General features: G+C 40.8%; 1 protein-coding gene across 10 annotated transcripts in view; it reads left to right on the top strand.

Moving 5' to 3' along the window:
- Positions 1-16,327, top strand: part of ptprfa (protein tyrosine phosphatase receptor type Fa) — a 562,000-nt gene that overhangs the window by 435,539 nt on the left and 110,134 nt on the right. For all 10 annotated transcript variants that reach the window (XM_020620922.1, XM_020620921.1, XM_020620919.1 and 7 more), the window contains 3 exons: positions 3,511-3,674; positions 10,504-10,515; positions 11,763-11,872. In XM_020620922.1, coding sequence (XP_020476578.1) covers positions 3,511-3,674; positions 10,504-10,515; positions 11,763-11,872 — 286 coding nt within the window. The remainder of the gene's footprint in view (positions 1-3,510; positions 3,675-10,503; positions 10,516-11,762; positions 11,873-16,327) is intronic.

Here is a 16,327-nt window from a genome sequence, read left to right as displayed (position 1 = left end):
GAAAGATCCTTTTTAATTTCTCTGATAAACCAGCCACATAAGGGATGACAGTGTTATCCCTTCTTGTTTCCGATTTCTCCCTGTTGGTGTTGGGTCTCTTCCTAGCTTTGGTGAAGGCCCACTTAGGGTATCCACAAGCCTTAAGGGAGTTCTGGATGTGTAATTTTTCTTTCTTGGCCCCTTCTGCTGTTGTGGGCACTTCCTCTGCCCTGTGATTCAAAGTTTTGATGACTCCCAGTTTATGTTGAAGTGGGTGGTGTGAGTCAAAAAGCAGGTATTGGTCTGTGTGTGTAGGTTTCCGATATATTTCTACTTTCAGGCTTCTGTCCCCTCCCAAGTGGACTGCACAATCCAGAAAGGCCAGGCAGTCATCCCTGGCATCCTCACGAGTGAAATTGATGTTGTCATCCACCGAGTTGATATGCTTGGTGAAAGCTTCTACCTCCTGGGTCCTGATTTTAACCCATGTGTCATCCACGTAGCGGAACCAATGGCTGGGAGCGATGCCAGCGAAGGAAGTCAGGGCTTTCTTCTCAAATTCTTCCATGTACAGGTTTGATTTGAGCTGAACATTTTGCTACCTGAAATAGGTGAGAGTGTGCTGAAGCAGAATTTTCCCATTCATTTGAATGGGGCAAAATTTTCAGACTGAAACTAATTATGAAAGTATGAAGTTTAGAAAAATTCTGAAGAGAAACGTGAATGTCCTTGAGGAGCTGAACATTCAGGACGATCTTTCAGCTTATTAGCATCCGCACGCATTTACGACAGGAAATGCATTTCTCTGGTTTCTTTTAGTTACTTTTCAGTTCTTCATTTTCTTTTATTTACCTTTCATACCTTTATTTTCCTTGCTTATATATATTACAGCTCTATTGATGATTGTCCAGAACTACTGACCTTTGGTTAATTTTAATATATTTATTTTCCTTGTAAAAGCTATTTTCGTTGTAAGCTTTCTTTGGCTCTTTTAACCAGGAACTCAGAGAGACGAAGCAGACCACTTGGATATATAAAAAAATAACCGTGCTGGTTTATTCAGAGAATCACAGGTAAAATTAACATTACACGTCCAGGTAACTTCCACCTCCAATACTGCGCGCAGGCAGATGAAGAATGAAAGACCCTGAACCATAATGCCTATACATTTTTATCACTTCGGTTGGGCTAGCCCCATACTACACAGGGACGTCAAACCGTGGTGTTAGGTAATTTCTTAGTTAGATAGATATGGATTAGAGATCTGTTGTATTAGAAAATGTTTAGTGTAGCCAGGATGTCTCCTCAGGATGTTAAATGCAAGGTTGGTTAAGGCAGAAGGGCTCAAGTCAGGGACAAATGTTATTATGACGGTAAAAGTAACCATAATATTTGTCTTAATGTGTAATGTTATGTCAAATTGTTTTAGATACACACCACGAAAACAACAGCCACACACATTATTTTCTTCATGTTTTGTCTACTGCTCTGCTCAGCTGCCAAGCTGGCATATCAGGTGACGTCACGGTTCGACAGCCCAGAAAGGATTAATATTGTATAGCAATGCGTGGTTCGGGGGCTTGCTGCTTCTTCTTGCCTGTGACTTTTTGAATAAACCAGCACGGTTATATTTTTTATATACTCAAGTGGTCTGAGTCGTCCCTCTGAGTTCCTGGTTTGAAAGAACCGGATGAGGCTTTATAATGGTTTTCAGCCTTACAGTGGCGTCACCTGATATGCCAGCTTTGCAGCTGACCATAACAATAGTCAAAACATGAAGAAAATCAATGTGTGTGAATGTTGTTTAAGTGGTGTGTATCTAAGAACATTCTGACATGACCTCTAGTGACATGTCATGACATTACACATAAGAAAATATTATGATTACAATTACGGTTACACATATCATAATAATAACAATAATCCTCCTGCCTGCAAACTTTTTCTATCTAGTTGTCCTTGGCCATATGCACCCTGCAAAAAACTCATGAGAATGACTAAGCATTTAACAGCCTGAGCTAGACATCCTGTCTCCACTAAACATTTCTAATACAACAAATATCTAACCAATATCTATCTGACTAAAAAATTACCTAACACTTGCTTATATATCTTTTAATTGTATGAATGAGAGTCAAGTGATATTGAAGTAAAAACTGCCTGCTTTAACTTCTGTTTAGCCATAGTGTCTGTACCTTCAGGTAACCAGACAGCCCATTTTACATTTTAACAAAGACCCGTTTTCCTGTTTTGCACCTTCACCTAGACTCACTTAGCATATTCCAAGTTCTGCTTTATCATGGAGTGTCTTGCAGAGACAGGGGGGCCTGCAGCCAAGACCACCCATTGTTCAGTGTTCATTTATCATGATCAAGCTGCCACCCGAGAAACACACACACACACACTTGGTTTAGATCACACTTCAGGAAGCAGGAGCAGGCAGGGGTTGACCTGCTCATGCCAAATGGCCAATAGGATTACGAAGCATGAAATGTTGTACCTCTGTCCAAGGCAGGCCTAGCTCAAGTAGATAAATGCACTGAAAGCATGTAACTCAGGGTTCAGAGAATGGATTTCCTGTGGGAGCTCTGTCGCTCTGATCCCAGCGCTGTATGGCTTCACCTGTACCCAGACTTTTGAGTAAACTTTTGAGTAAACTTGATTTTAAACAGTCCTCTCCTTTCTTCACTTCTCACGCTTTCAATAAAAGAATTTGTGTAAAATCTAACAATACTGTCGGCACAAGCCTGTACCAGTGATGGGTGTTAATCACAGCTCATCCTGTGTCCTCAAAGGATGTTGCTGATGCATATCTTCTACCATTTCTTCCTTCCTCCCTAGCCTCAGTGGGCACTCTTCACAATAAGCTGTCCTCCTCTGCTACCCCTTCGCCTGCTGCTTTCTATTCACTGTCACAATTAACCAGCTGCCTTCGCCTGAAGCAGCCTGTCACCATGCTGTGTGTGTAGGTAGGAGTTAAAGTAACGTTCTCCCACAGCTCTATATGAATTCCTGCTTCACTAATGTCCATCTTTAATCATTTGGGTCAGTTTACTGGTTGGGTCAGTTTACTGAGTACTATACCTTCAAAACTTTCTGAGTGACAGCCTGAAGAAAACCACCATTACTGAAATATTGTTTTTCTTGAATAACTTTCACACTGATAACGATATCACTGTGATTCCAAATGCCAGGTGTAGGTTGTCATAGTCAAGGAATCATATTATGAGGGTCAAACTATCATGGCGGAATGACATGATGGGGACAGTGAGCTACCTTGGAGAAGGTTTGTGCTTTGAGTGCTGTCTAGTTTGCATTTATTTCAGTATAAAAGCGTGCTCTTATTCAACATACAGTATGTTAATCCAGAATAAATCTCAAAATACTTTTAAAAATTTAGCTGTATGACAATTAACAGAATTATTTTAGCCTGATAACAGCAAGTTATTCTGAAGTTCAGCAACCTTTGAACAGGGCTCTGATCTGTTCTGTTGTGTATAACTTAGTGGATCATCTTCTGGTCATTTACAGCAGAGAACATTTGCAGCCAGTCCGTTCTCCGAGCCCTTCATGGTGAAGCTCCACAATGGGATGACCCGACAAACTGAGGAACCAGAGATGCTGTGGGTGATGGGTCCAGTCCTGGCTGTCATTGTCATCATCATCATAGTTATTGCAATCCTGCTTTTTAAGAGGTGAGTCTGGCAAACAAAACAGCAGGTGTGTGTTAGACACTGGTTTTTAGAGTGAAGCCACATGCAGAGTTTCCAGTGCTAATTCTGAATAAAAGCCCAAGATATGGCAAGAAACTGCAGGAAAATGATTACTGAAACTTACGTTTCACTTTATTTATGTTTCCAAACACAGTCCTCGCTCACTAATGTTGTTAATGCTTTCTTTCAACTCTGTCCTTGAACCAGAAAAAAGCTGCAACTTGCCCCCCTATATGGAGATATCTAGAGTGAAAGTGGGGGCCTCAGATTTTCGACCATGCTAGATCGTTAAAAATACACACACGTTTGAAAGACGTGCACTTGTCTAAAAAATAAAAACATCAGACCACACCTTCTCAGACTATTTCATAAAGAAAAAAGGTCTCTAAGTAAAATAAACTCTTTGACCAGAGCACTGCATCAGTTCAGATGACAGATGAAAGCTGAATGAATCCTCCACGTTTCTGGGGAAACATGTCATTTATATGTATATTACAGTTAAGATGTTCTTTAAAAGCCGCTACAGCAATCAAAGAGGATGCTGAAAAGGAGAGCGCTCTTCTTAGTAAAGATGCAAATACAGCATTATATCTCTATAAAAGTAAACGTTGTAGTGTGAGTGGATTAATAGCACAGCAATCTCTTAGTTTCTTTTTCTGATTACCATTGTTATGGTAATCGTAATCTTTAATTTCTGTGGGATTTGCTTGTTTGATGAATGCAGAATATAAACAAAGCCTTTCTCATGTATATATTCATTCATTCATTCATTTTCTACCGCTTAGTCCCTGAACGGGGTCACGCGGGGGCGGAGCCAATCCCGGCCGGCAATCGGGCGAAGGCAGGGTACACCCTGGACAGGTCGCCAATCCATCGCAGTCATGCATACATACTTTTTATTAATAAATTATTTATTAAGATTAGATTAGATTAGATTAGATTCAACTTTATTATATTACCCACGTACAAGTACAAGGTAACGAAATATAGTTTAGCATCTAACCAGAAGTGCAATAACAGAAGTTAACCATGTGTTTTGCTGAAAACCATTATAAAGCCTCATCCGGTTCTTTCAAACCAGGAACTCCGAGGGACGACTCAGACCACTTGAGTATATAAAAAATATAACCGTGCTGGTTTATTCAAAGAGTCACAGGCAAGAATTCACACTTCCAGTCCAGAGATCTTCCAACCCCCAGGCTGCCAAAGCAGCCCGGAAACCCAAAAGACCCCGACCCAAGCATTGCTATACAATATTAATCCTTTCTGGGCTGTCGAACCGTGACGTCACCCGATAAGCAAGCCTTGCAGCTGCTATAACGTTTAGCCAAAACATGAGGAAAAGTCAAGGTGCGTGACTGTTGTTTTCGTGGTGTGTATCTAAAACAATTGGACATAACCTTACACATTAAGACAAATATTAAGACTAGCATTACAGTTGACACTAACAGCTCTTGTCCTGTAACCTTGACGTGCCTGCAGTCTGCACTGCAGGCTGAACAGCTAACAGCCTAAGCTAGTCACCCTGTCTGCACTAAACATTCCTAGACAACAAATCTCTGAATATCTATCTAACTAAAAAATAACCTAACATGTTAAAGATAACAGCTATTTAAATGTAATCCATATCACAATAAATTTCCAGTTGTATAAATATTTACACCCTCTCTGCAAGTGAAATAGCATTTAACAATATTTTCATCTTACAAATGTTACCTCTGTGTCATCTGTGATTAAGAAAAGCAGTAGTTTGTGTGGCCCTTGAAGGCAGTGTATGTTCATTGTGTTCCTTCTCATATTGTCTGGTTGAGCAATCATTTTAGCCCAGTCCAGAGGGAGACCTGGGGTGTTTCCTTCATCACGACAGATAACAAGAACATTTTACAAGAGGCAGGCACCAATAAATTGAGTAAAGTATTCTCTAGATTAGGGATAGACATTCATCTTGGCTGAGCCAGCCTAAAGGCAAGAGGTCCTCCATTGCATGACAGGTGCTGTGAGTTGCCTGTAACCTTGCTCTTCAAGGCTAACATTTGGCTTGTGCTTCCTGTGCTCGGGTCAAACATCTGGAGCCACAGCTCGGCTGATGGTGACTTCCAGATGGCTACTGCTCTGCTCAAACACTCATTTTGTCTTTTCCTCATTCTTCTGTTTACTCTTGTCCTCTCTTGGATTTGTTCAGAAATATTTGTACTGGAAAATCTATGAATATCAACTCTTGTGGCTTAAAACTCAAGTAAACCATCACAAGGAATATAGAGTATGTAGCTTTATTTTTGTCAAAGTTAACTTATGGTTACATAGCAATCAAAAGTCTGCTGATAACCTATAGTAAGAGTAAAATCTGAATTGTGAATAGGCTGTTGAACTGATAAACTCTGTTCAGGAAAAAGCAAATCCAGAATGCATTCTAAAAATGATGTGATGGAAAGAAAAACAATTCCTTTGCTAGTCTATGAAAAGGGAGAATTTTCTTAGAGATACAGACAGGTGAAGGAAACCTCATCAATTCTGACTGACTGGTGTTGAGCCGGAGATATTTATCCCCCCTCGGTCGTGTTTCAGTCCTTTGAAGGCCAACAATGTCCCCTAACGACTGAGTCGTTATAGCCCATCTACAATCCTGTTTTGAGATCTCTGCCCAAACATGCCCACCAGGACAATAGGCGTCGGTCCACAGGAGAGGATCCAAAGACAGGTAACGAGAACCACCAACCGGGAGAAACCAGAAACAAGAGGGGATAACACTGTCATCCCTTATGTGGCTGGTTTATCAGAGAAGTTAAAAAGGATCTTTCGCAACCACAATATCCCAGTTAACTTTAAACCAGGGAACACCCTACGGCAGAGACTGGTCCACCTGAAAGACAAAACACCCAGACATAAACAGAGTGATGTGGTGTATGCAATTAAGTATAGTGTTGGACCCCTGTTCTTTTCACCACATCAACTCTGAGAGACGAAGCAGTCCAAGTAACTTTCATTTAGTCAATGAACACAGGTAAAATTAACATTCAGGAGTCTTTGCACCTCCAACATGCACGCAGGCAGCTGGAAGATGAAAGGCCCCGAACCATAACAGGCCTATACATCATATCACTTTGGGCTAGCCCCATACTACTAAAGGCTCTATCTATTATAAAGCCACGTCCGGTTCTTTCAACCAGGAACTCAGAGAGATGAAGCGGACCACTTGAGTATATAAAAAAATATAACCGTGCTGGTTTATTCAAGGATCACAGGCAAGAATTAACATTACACGTCCAGGCATCTTCCACCCCCAAAACTGCGCGCAGGCAGCCCGGAAGATGAAAAGACCCTGAACCTAATAGCCTATACAATTTAATCACATGGTTGGGCTAGCCCCATTCTACGCAGGCAACGTCAAACCGTGACATCACCTGATATGCCAGCTTTGCAGCTGACCAGAGCAGTAGTCAAAACATGAAGAAAATAATGTGTGTGAATGTTGATTATGTGGTGTGTATCTAAAAACATACAGGACATTCAGGGACATGTCCGAACAGTAAGCCTCGGAAGATATTATGATTAAGATTACGGCTGAACATAGCAATAATAATAGCAATATTCATCCTGCCTGCAGACTCTTCAATCTAGTTGACCTTGAGGCCCACATGCAGCCTGTAGCAAGCTCATGACAATGAATTAAGCATTTAACAGCCTGAGCTAGACATCCTGTCTACCCTACACATTTCTAGACAACAAATCTCTAAATATCTACCTAACTAAGAAAATACCTAACACTACTCAGGGACACCAAACCGTGACGTCTCCGGTGCCAGCTTTGCAGCTGACCATAGCAGTAGTCAAAGCATGAAGAAAATCAATGTGTGATTGTTTGTTGATGGTGTGGTGTGTATCTAAGACATTCTGACATGACATCTAGTGACATGTCATGACATTAAGCATAAGAAAATATTATGATTACGATTATGATTAAACACGTCATTATAATAATAATAAACATTCTGTCTCCTAACAGTAATCAACTTTCTATCTAGTTATCCTTGAACATGAACAACCTGGAGTACCCTATGGGGATGGATTTTTTCCTAGCCTCTAGAAACAAATATAAATCTTCAGTTCACAACTTTAATGGAGTCACAAGGTGAGGATTTACTGTAGTTGATAATCCTGATTAAAAATGTGCACTATAAACTCCAAAATATCGGTAATTTAATTTAAATACACATATAAAGAAGCTATACATACATACAGGTATGAACAAATGTGTAAATTGTTAGCCCTGTCACAGGTGGCGATTTGAATTATAAGTAATGTGTGTGTAGTTTCTTGTGCACAACATTCAACCAGAACTTTTCCACAGATATTTTGACATGAGAGGTAATGAAGAGGCAGCATGCAGCACACCAGGACCTTTAAACTGAAGCACCTAAATAGAATTAAACCATCACAAATTTTATTATCCAAAACTGTGCTATTTGTACTGTGGTATCCAAATGTCTCTGCAAAAGGCCTATTGAATTTTGTTTAAAGCTGCATTAACTTAGATTTAGCACAAGTTTGAATAGATCAAGTAAAAAAATGTCCAGAAGTGTTCTCTCCCTGTTTTTCTATCCTTCAAACCTCACCCAACTCTGCTATCTTCAGGCCTTGTGTTTATTTCTTGCCCACTGTAGCCATTGTTGTTCAAGTCCACATCACACTTCTTCCGTGCCCCCGCTGATCCAAGCTTATAAGATGTGTTATTTCAAACCAGTATGGCTCATTTCAGAGATGGCCTGTGGAGGCTCCCTTTGCAGGTACAACCCAGGATGGGAGCGGATCTGCCTTTTAGACCCAAGAGGCTGCGATCTGTAGCACATAAAGAGTGCAACAAAGATCAGGGCAAAACCAGGGTTAACATAGGTTTGGCTTTTCAGAGATGGAGAACATTACTGATGTTTTTAGTATTGAGTATATGACCTGTTTCCTTAACTTTATAGTGCCTTTGTCATGAGTGTTATAATAATCAACATGCCCTTGTGGTTGCTGTATGGTCATCGATAAAGAACACGATGTTTCCCACTGGACTTGAGCATCCGTCTCTCTGGGAAAGTACTGTGTTTGATTTATTCATCCATTTCTCTCCAACTAATAAGAGTTTTTATACTGTGCCTGTACTAATTTCCTCCTTTGCTTGTGTCATTGTTACTACAGCTACTAGAGGTGTTACGGCGAGCTGTGTGCGAGTTGTTTAGGACCCAGTAAATATGCAGATTCGAACCCAGGCTAGACAAGAAAAACGTATTTAATGCTCCACGAAAACAAACAAAACAGAGCCGGTCTTGTCCGCTGATCTTGGGGCAGCTGGGCACACCGAGTTGACTGGACTTCTGTTTCCCGGGGTGTATTAGAGGCGTAGCTCGCTAAATAAGAACAGAGAGAGAGAGTTTAAGAACAAGCTGCAGGTATGGTATAGATTGTTTCTGGTAGTCACTCTGGGGACCTGAACAGCTGAGTGCACCGCAGGCCCAGGGAGGGGGAGACTGGTGCCAGAGATCTCGGGTTCGGTGTGTGGGTCCCCTGATGAGGCAGCGCTGGTAGCTGAGCGGTGCGACGTAGGATGGTGGCGCTGTCCCAGGATTGCCTTGGAGCTCTGTGAGGAGGAGCAATTCACAAAAAGCAGTCCAAAAACCAAAAAACCCCTTTAAACGTGAGAAGGGCACGAAAACCGATGCAACAGAACAATGCGCAATAACAGTTCACAATGTTGCGAAAGGAGCGCAGATCAAAAACAAGTCCATAAACTTGAGGCCTTGACATGAACATGAAACGTAGTTACAGTACCAACAGGATAACACATAATAATCTGGCGACGAGGACGTATATACTGCTCCGATAATGGAGAGCAGGTGTGCCTCGTCGCCTGGAATGCACCCTCACCTGTGCGGGGGCGGAGCTGCTGGAACTACCTGTGCCTGCTACCGAGGTACATGGGGCGGCCCGGGTCATGGACGTAACACCTAAAGTATCTATCCAATATCTATCTGACTAAAAATATCTAACACAACTCTCACTGATACTGGGCTATAACCACTCAGTCGTTAGGGGACATTGTTGGCCTTCAAAGGACTGAAACACCACCAAGGGGGATAAATATCTCCAGCTCAAAACCAGTCAGTCAGAACTGATGAAACCTCTTGGATGAGAGGTGAAATGTCTTCGACCTAGAAATCTAGTCCAGTTGATTTTTTTCAAAGTTTTTTTCAGCCAGAGTACAATACAAAGGAACCTATCATAGGTTCACGAGCAGGGACCTGCCCTCACTAAGTATCGATGGAAGTATAAGGATAGAGTGTGCTTGTGAGCTATTTCAACTGAATGTAGTTTTTATGTGAGACAGATACATTCACTGTGTCACTGACATGGGTCAGGAGCAGTCAAGGCTTATTCAAGGTCACTGTTTCCCTTTAAGGGTGGCAACCAGAACACAGAATGTAAATGAATGACACTGGCTGTTTTCTCCTGTATGCTCTTGTTTGTTTATTGCTACAATCATTTTTTTGAAGATGAACAGTGGACATACCCAGTTTGTAGATAGTCCACTTTAAACAGCAAAGAATGAAGATGAGTTAGCTGAAATTCTCAGAAGCTGGAAGGTGAAGCTGCTCGGCTGGCAGCGGATCAGAAAAGGAGCACAGGGAGGAGTAGGAGTAGTAAGGTGCTGTTAGGTGTGCATCCTGTTCACTGTGACACTCTGTGGCATTTCCACTGCTGACAACTTGTAAATTAATCCTGACTCTCTTTGCTCCCTTGTTCAATGTCTGCCTGCTGTCTGTCGTTGCAGCAAACAAGAAAGGTTAGTGTCTCTGCCAGTTCTTACACTGCTTCACCCCCCGCCCTCTCCTTTAGCTGTTGCCCTGCCTCTGTACATCTTCTCTGCTGTGTAAAACATGCCTTTGGGTCATATTTATGATTTCTCACAGTGATGATATGAAATGGCAGATGCTCATTGTCTCTGTTACACATCATTCCAGCAGCTTTAAAGCTTTTTTCAAATCAGTTTCAGCTGACAGCACTTATAAGCATGTGTGTCTTGTGTATTAGTTAGTGTCGGAGTACATTCTGGCATGTTTGTTTGTTTTGGGTGTGTTTTCTGCCGTTCAGCTATGTGCCGAGTTCACAAATCCCACTGATCTCCTCAGAATGATCCTCAAATACAAATCATGATTTATCATTTGTTTAGCATATTTCTCATTACAAGATGTATTTTACTGAGCTGTGTAGTGATGCTCTGCTCTTGTAGATTGCCACCTGCTGCTATCAGGCATAAAGGTTTTTACTTTATTTTCCCCAATAAGAACTAACTTTTAGTCACTGTGGTGTAGGACTATGGCTCTTGTTACCATTGCTAACTCAGAGACGAGACAGTCCAAGTAACTTCAAAACAGTGCTGATTTATTCAAAGGATCACAGGTAAAATTAACATTACACGCTCAGGTATCTTGCACCTACAAACTGCACGCAGGCAGATGTAAGATGAAAGACCCTGAACCCACCAGGCCTATACATTATATCCCCTCGGTTGGGCTAGCCCCATACTACACAGAAACGTCAACCGAGACGTCTCTGTTACCAGCTCTGCAGCTGGCCATAGCAATAGTCAAAACATGAAGCAAATCAACGTGTGAATGTGTGTGTGTCTGTTGATTAAGTGGTGTGTAACTAAAAACATTCTCACAGACTTCTAGAACATGTCGTGACTCAAACATAAGAACATATTATGGCTAAGGCTACAGTTATACATGTCATAATAATAATATTAAACACCCTGTCTGCTGATAGTCATCAACTCTTCTCTCTAGTTATCCTTGACCAGATGTACCCTGTAGAAACTCATAAGCATGCCTAAGCATTTAACAGTCTAACTAGACATCCTATCTTTTGATTGATTGATTGATTGATTGATTTTATTCTCCACTAAACATTTCTAATACATAAAGTATCTATCCAATTTCTATCTGACTAAAAATACCTAACAGTGGCATGTCCTAACTCGGTTAAACGGTTACCTTGTGTCATTATATCATTTTGTCTTTCCTCCAGGAAGCGAACATCTCCTGCCAAGGATGAGCACATGGCAGGGGTCAAGGACTCACTGCTGGCCCACTCCTCAGATCCTGTGGAATTGAGGAGACTCAACTATCAGACACAAGGCATGGACACACACACACACCTACACACTGCCCCTGCCACCTATATGCTGATGTTTATTGACACACACACAATCATGCCTGCTTCTATAGAGATAGTGACGTGTGAGGAGCCATTTTGGATGTACCACAGGAAACTCTCCCATTTGAATCATTAGTACAAAAGATTAACAAATGTTTTAGAAAATGTCTAGCTCTTTGATTTAAAAAAATCTAAGGAAAAAAATCAGTTAGTAGTAAACTAGGAGTCCCAAACACAAGACTTAAAATGTTTACATATGTTGCTAATGACAGGCAGATAAATGCAATATTGAGAAAATAGATTTTACAATCTGTCTTAAAAAATTCACTTTTAATGTCACATCCTGATGAATTCAGCAACCATGGTGCAGTCACCTACAACTACAAAGTGTTTTGAATTCTCTACCAGGACACCTGGGTGGTGTACACTAGTATTTCCAACCACTGATAGAGCTGCTGGTTTAGCTGATGCTTAAGAGAAAATACAGATGCAGCTGTGTGGATTGTGAGCAGTAATTCAAATAGCAAAGTCACTCTGAAAGTCTAGACTCAGCAACATTCTCTTCCAGTGCCTCTAACCAGAAACTGTACCTTGGGCAACACCATTCAAGGCTCTATACATGATGAAACGAATTGGAGCTGTAATCTAGAAGCAATGGGAAGCCAGTGAGGGATGCTAGAACCGGTGTTATGTGTTCTTTTCTTATAGTTCCAGTAGTTTAAAGCAGAACTGCTGCATTCTGGACCAGCTGAAGATGTTTTGTTTTTTTTACTGAGTGCAATACATAGAGTTACAATAGCCTAGACAGGATGAAATAAAAGCATGAATACATTTTTCCAGGTCAATGACAAAAATGGCTCAAATGTTAGAGATGTTCTCAGCAAGACCAGGACTACTAATTTGAGACAAACGTAATGTTGTCTCTGTCACTAACAAAATCCAGATTAGAAATTCTCAAAGAATTTAATGGAACTTTATCATCCATTTAGTGTAGTGACTCTAAAAGAAAAGGCAGTTATGAAAAAGGCCAGCAGTCACAAACAAGACAACAGTCAGTGTCTGTTCTTTGAAGAAGTGGGTGGGGTACCAAATTCTCTAACCTTGACCTTAGAATAGAAGCTATGGGACCCTTTCACTGGCACATTTACCAGATCAATTCTGTCATGGTCAGTGCACAAAAGCAGCTTGATTAGGATTGAACACAAAAACAACTTGGACAAGTTTAGGGACCCACGATACTTGGTTTGGTTTAAAAAAGGATCACTGAGTTAAAATAAGCTTCCACCATAAGGTCACAGTAATAAACATGGCCAGGGTTGTGGAATGTCCTGGATAATAACACAATGTTTCTCACAGGATTCTAACACTGCTCTCCCCCAGACTGAAACGATGGAGCCTGTCACCCTCACAATAACATCTTTTTTTTTTGTGATACATCACTGTGAGTAAAATAAAGGACAAAATTTTTTTTAGTAGTTAGTGGAGCCGTTCAACCTGGTAGCATGATTACCAAACTCTGTTACCCATTGTAGCAAATTTATTCATATATATATATAATTGTGTTTTATGTCTAACTTGTTTTTAATAGTTCCCAGCTTTTCGCATTACTTTCATCAGCATAAAATGTGTGACTGTATAGTGTTTAATTTTATGAGGTAGCAAAACAGTGCACTGTTAGAAGTATTCTTTTTATTAAATTAAATATTAATTTAAAAATACCGTGGCTTATCTAATCACCTGTAGCCGTTTCTTTTTCTGTTGAAACGACAGCTGACCCATGATTTTTGATTCAGATCTATTGAAATAATGGGGAAAACAACACAATGGCATATTGAACTGAGGAGAATGAACCAAAGCTTGGAACCAGAAACGCAATGTTATGTCGCTACTTAACAAGTGGATTGGTGAATCCCAGTTCTGTTATTTTATTGATCCTCGCTCCTCCATCCTTGTCCAACCCGGAAGTCATTCCGGTCTGGCATCATGAAGGATGACCCAAAGCTCTTGCTACTGCTCTGCGGAGCAAGGAGGCTGCTGGAGGAGTCATGAGAGAGGATACATAAGAACATCCTTTGCAGAGGTTTTTATGAACCAACACACCCCTAGACATCAGTTGGCGATTGGATACTTCAGATGAAGAACGTCTCATATTGTTAATAACGTTTCCTTGAGTCCTCTCTTTTTGCCTTTTTCCCTCACATCTTATGTAGGCAGGACTACACAAGAAAAGACACAAGCGAGGAAAAGGACTGTACATATAAGAGTCTCGAGATGTATCCATGGACGTTTTTTACAGAGGGACAGTCTAAAGAAGAGTTGGTAATTTGTTAAACATAGGGAGCTATGTTCCCAGTAGCCTCTTTAGTAGTTTAATAAATAGGATTTCAAAGAAACCATGATGATAGAAGACAATGTTTATGAGAGTATAACATCAAAAATAACATATCTGATATAACAGGAAGATTAACTGACTCATAATTCTGGGGTACAATTTGACTTCTCATATTTCTGACTGTCTCAGAGAAGATCATGAGTCATTATTCACAGCCATAATGGGAGTGGTGCTCAGGAGCAGGTTTAGGGCAGCAGTAAGATAGGAATTAATTTTGAACAGGGTCCTAGGGTTATGGGAGTTCTCCAAAAAAAGCCATTTTTAAGGCTTCTATCATCCTTTGCTTCAATCATAGTTTTAGTATTACAAACCATGTGATTATTTTTTGTATTCTTTGTTTTTAAATCACTTTGTTTTACTTTCTTTTAGTGTCCTCATGCACTTTTCTTTGACTTTTTCACTGTCTCTTACTTTTTCATCTCTTCTGTACCCTTCCAACTTCTTCTGTGTTCTCTTTCTCCCATCTGTTTTTCAGTGGGAGGTTTTAAACTCACAGTTTGTCATTGTTGTTCATCCATGTTCCTCTCTCAATCAGATGGGTGGCATTTAACTCTGGTAGCAGTAGAAGGAAATTTGGCAGATGTTGTTTACACCAACATAAATTCATCAGCTCATTTAGCTGCCAGTCTTTGTTCTCCCCTCAGTGAAAGCTCACTGGGTGGCCTAGAAGCCTCTGAACGTTTCAGGTTTTTCACAACAAGCAAATGCATGATATCATCTTTACTCACGCTATGGAGTCAGAACTTGAGTATTTCTATTTCCTGCTTTTTTGTCCACTACAATTAAAACAATATTTAATATGTGCTTAACTTTATAGTACTAACTATTTTCCCTACTGTATGCTACAAACTGCTACAAACCTTGGTTGACATGCAAATTAGCAGTTAGGTTTGCGCAAATGTGGTCATAAACCAAAGTATTACACAAATTAAAATTGTGACTTGATAGTGGTACTAGAGGAAAGGTCAGAGGCTCACCAAAGTTACCGGGCTTTATCCTCGGGACCCTGGGTATCTTTATTAATTTCATGGCATTTCATCAAATCAATGTCACCATAATTCAGTCTGGACTTGTGGTGGACAGCCTGGCCACCTGAGCAACAATGTCATCTTCAGGACCACTCTGCTGATATGGATTAAACTGAAATCACTTCATCTGTGATGGAATGCAATATAGAAAGTCATGTCAACACATCTGTTTAGCCTCTGTTCCACTAGATTCTATGCAGGCTCTCATTTAGCATCTTTTCATCGGTCATTGTAAGAAAACTAAACGCATTCCTCAGAATATTTTTTCATATTTCACTACAACACATACTACTGAAAGTTGAAACCTTTGCGGTTTTAACAAAGTTGATTAATGATATTTTATTTAGACTACAGTTCCCTTTAGACTACATGGTGGTACACATATTATATGCCACCGTTATTTACTAGACTCTTCTATCCAAGTAGCACAACACTAGCTGTGTGTTTCTGATTTTAGTCTCACTCTCAACTTTTTAAGTTGTAAAACACATAAGAACACATGTGATAGTTAAAGCCATGTCTTAACTCGTTACCTCAGTTCAACAATCTCAGCAGTTGACCAGCATCGACTGGTGACGTTTCAGCTTCGACAGGTTCAGGCTTCTGGGAAATAATGTTCATTAAAACCCAAAAACAAATGTATTACGTTATTGTCAATAATACAATGTATGGTGCAAGCAACTGAAGTGAAATGAGCAACATGCTATGTTCCAAGGCTGGATTTCCTAGCCTGATTTTTCTCACCTCCACGCACAGCTTGGGCTCTGGAACTTTACTCCTTGAGAGAGGCTGGACTCTCTACTACTCTGGAGTTGCCCGCAGTGAGAGGCAGCGGGCTGGTGTGGGCTTGCTCATAGCTCCCCAGCTTAGCCGCCATGTGTTGGAGTTTACCCCAGTGAACGAGAGGGTCGCTTCCCTGCGCCTTCAGGTCGGGGATAGGTCTCTCACTGTCGTTTGTGCCTACGGGCCAAATGGCAGTGTAGAGTACCCGGCCTTCTTGGAGTCCCTGGGAGGGG

The sequence above is a fragment of the Monopterus albus genome, unplaced genomic scaffold (assembly GCF_001952655.1).
Source record: "Monopterus albus unplaced genomic scaffold, M_albus_1.0 scaffold250.1, whole genome shotgun sequence".
NCBI classification, from domain to species: domain Eukaryota; kingdom Metazoa; phylum Chordata; class Actinopteri; order Synbranchiformes; family Synbranchidae; genus Monopterus; species Monopterus albus.
The sequence above is the reverse complement of the archived record's forward strand: the minus strand, read 5'-3'. Positions and strand labels throughout refer to the sequence as shown.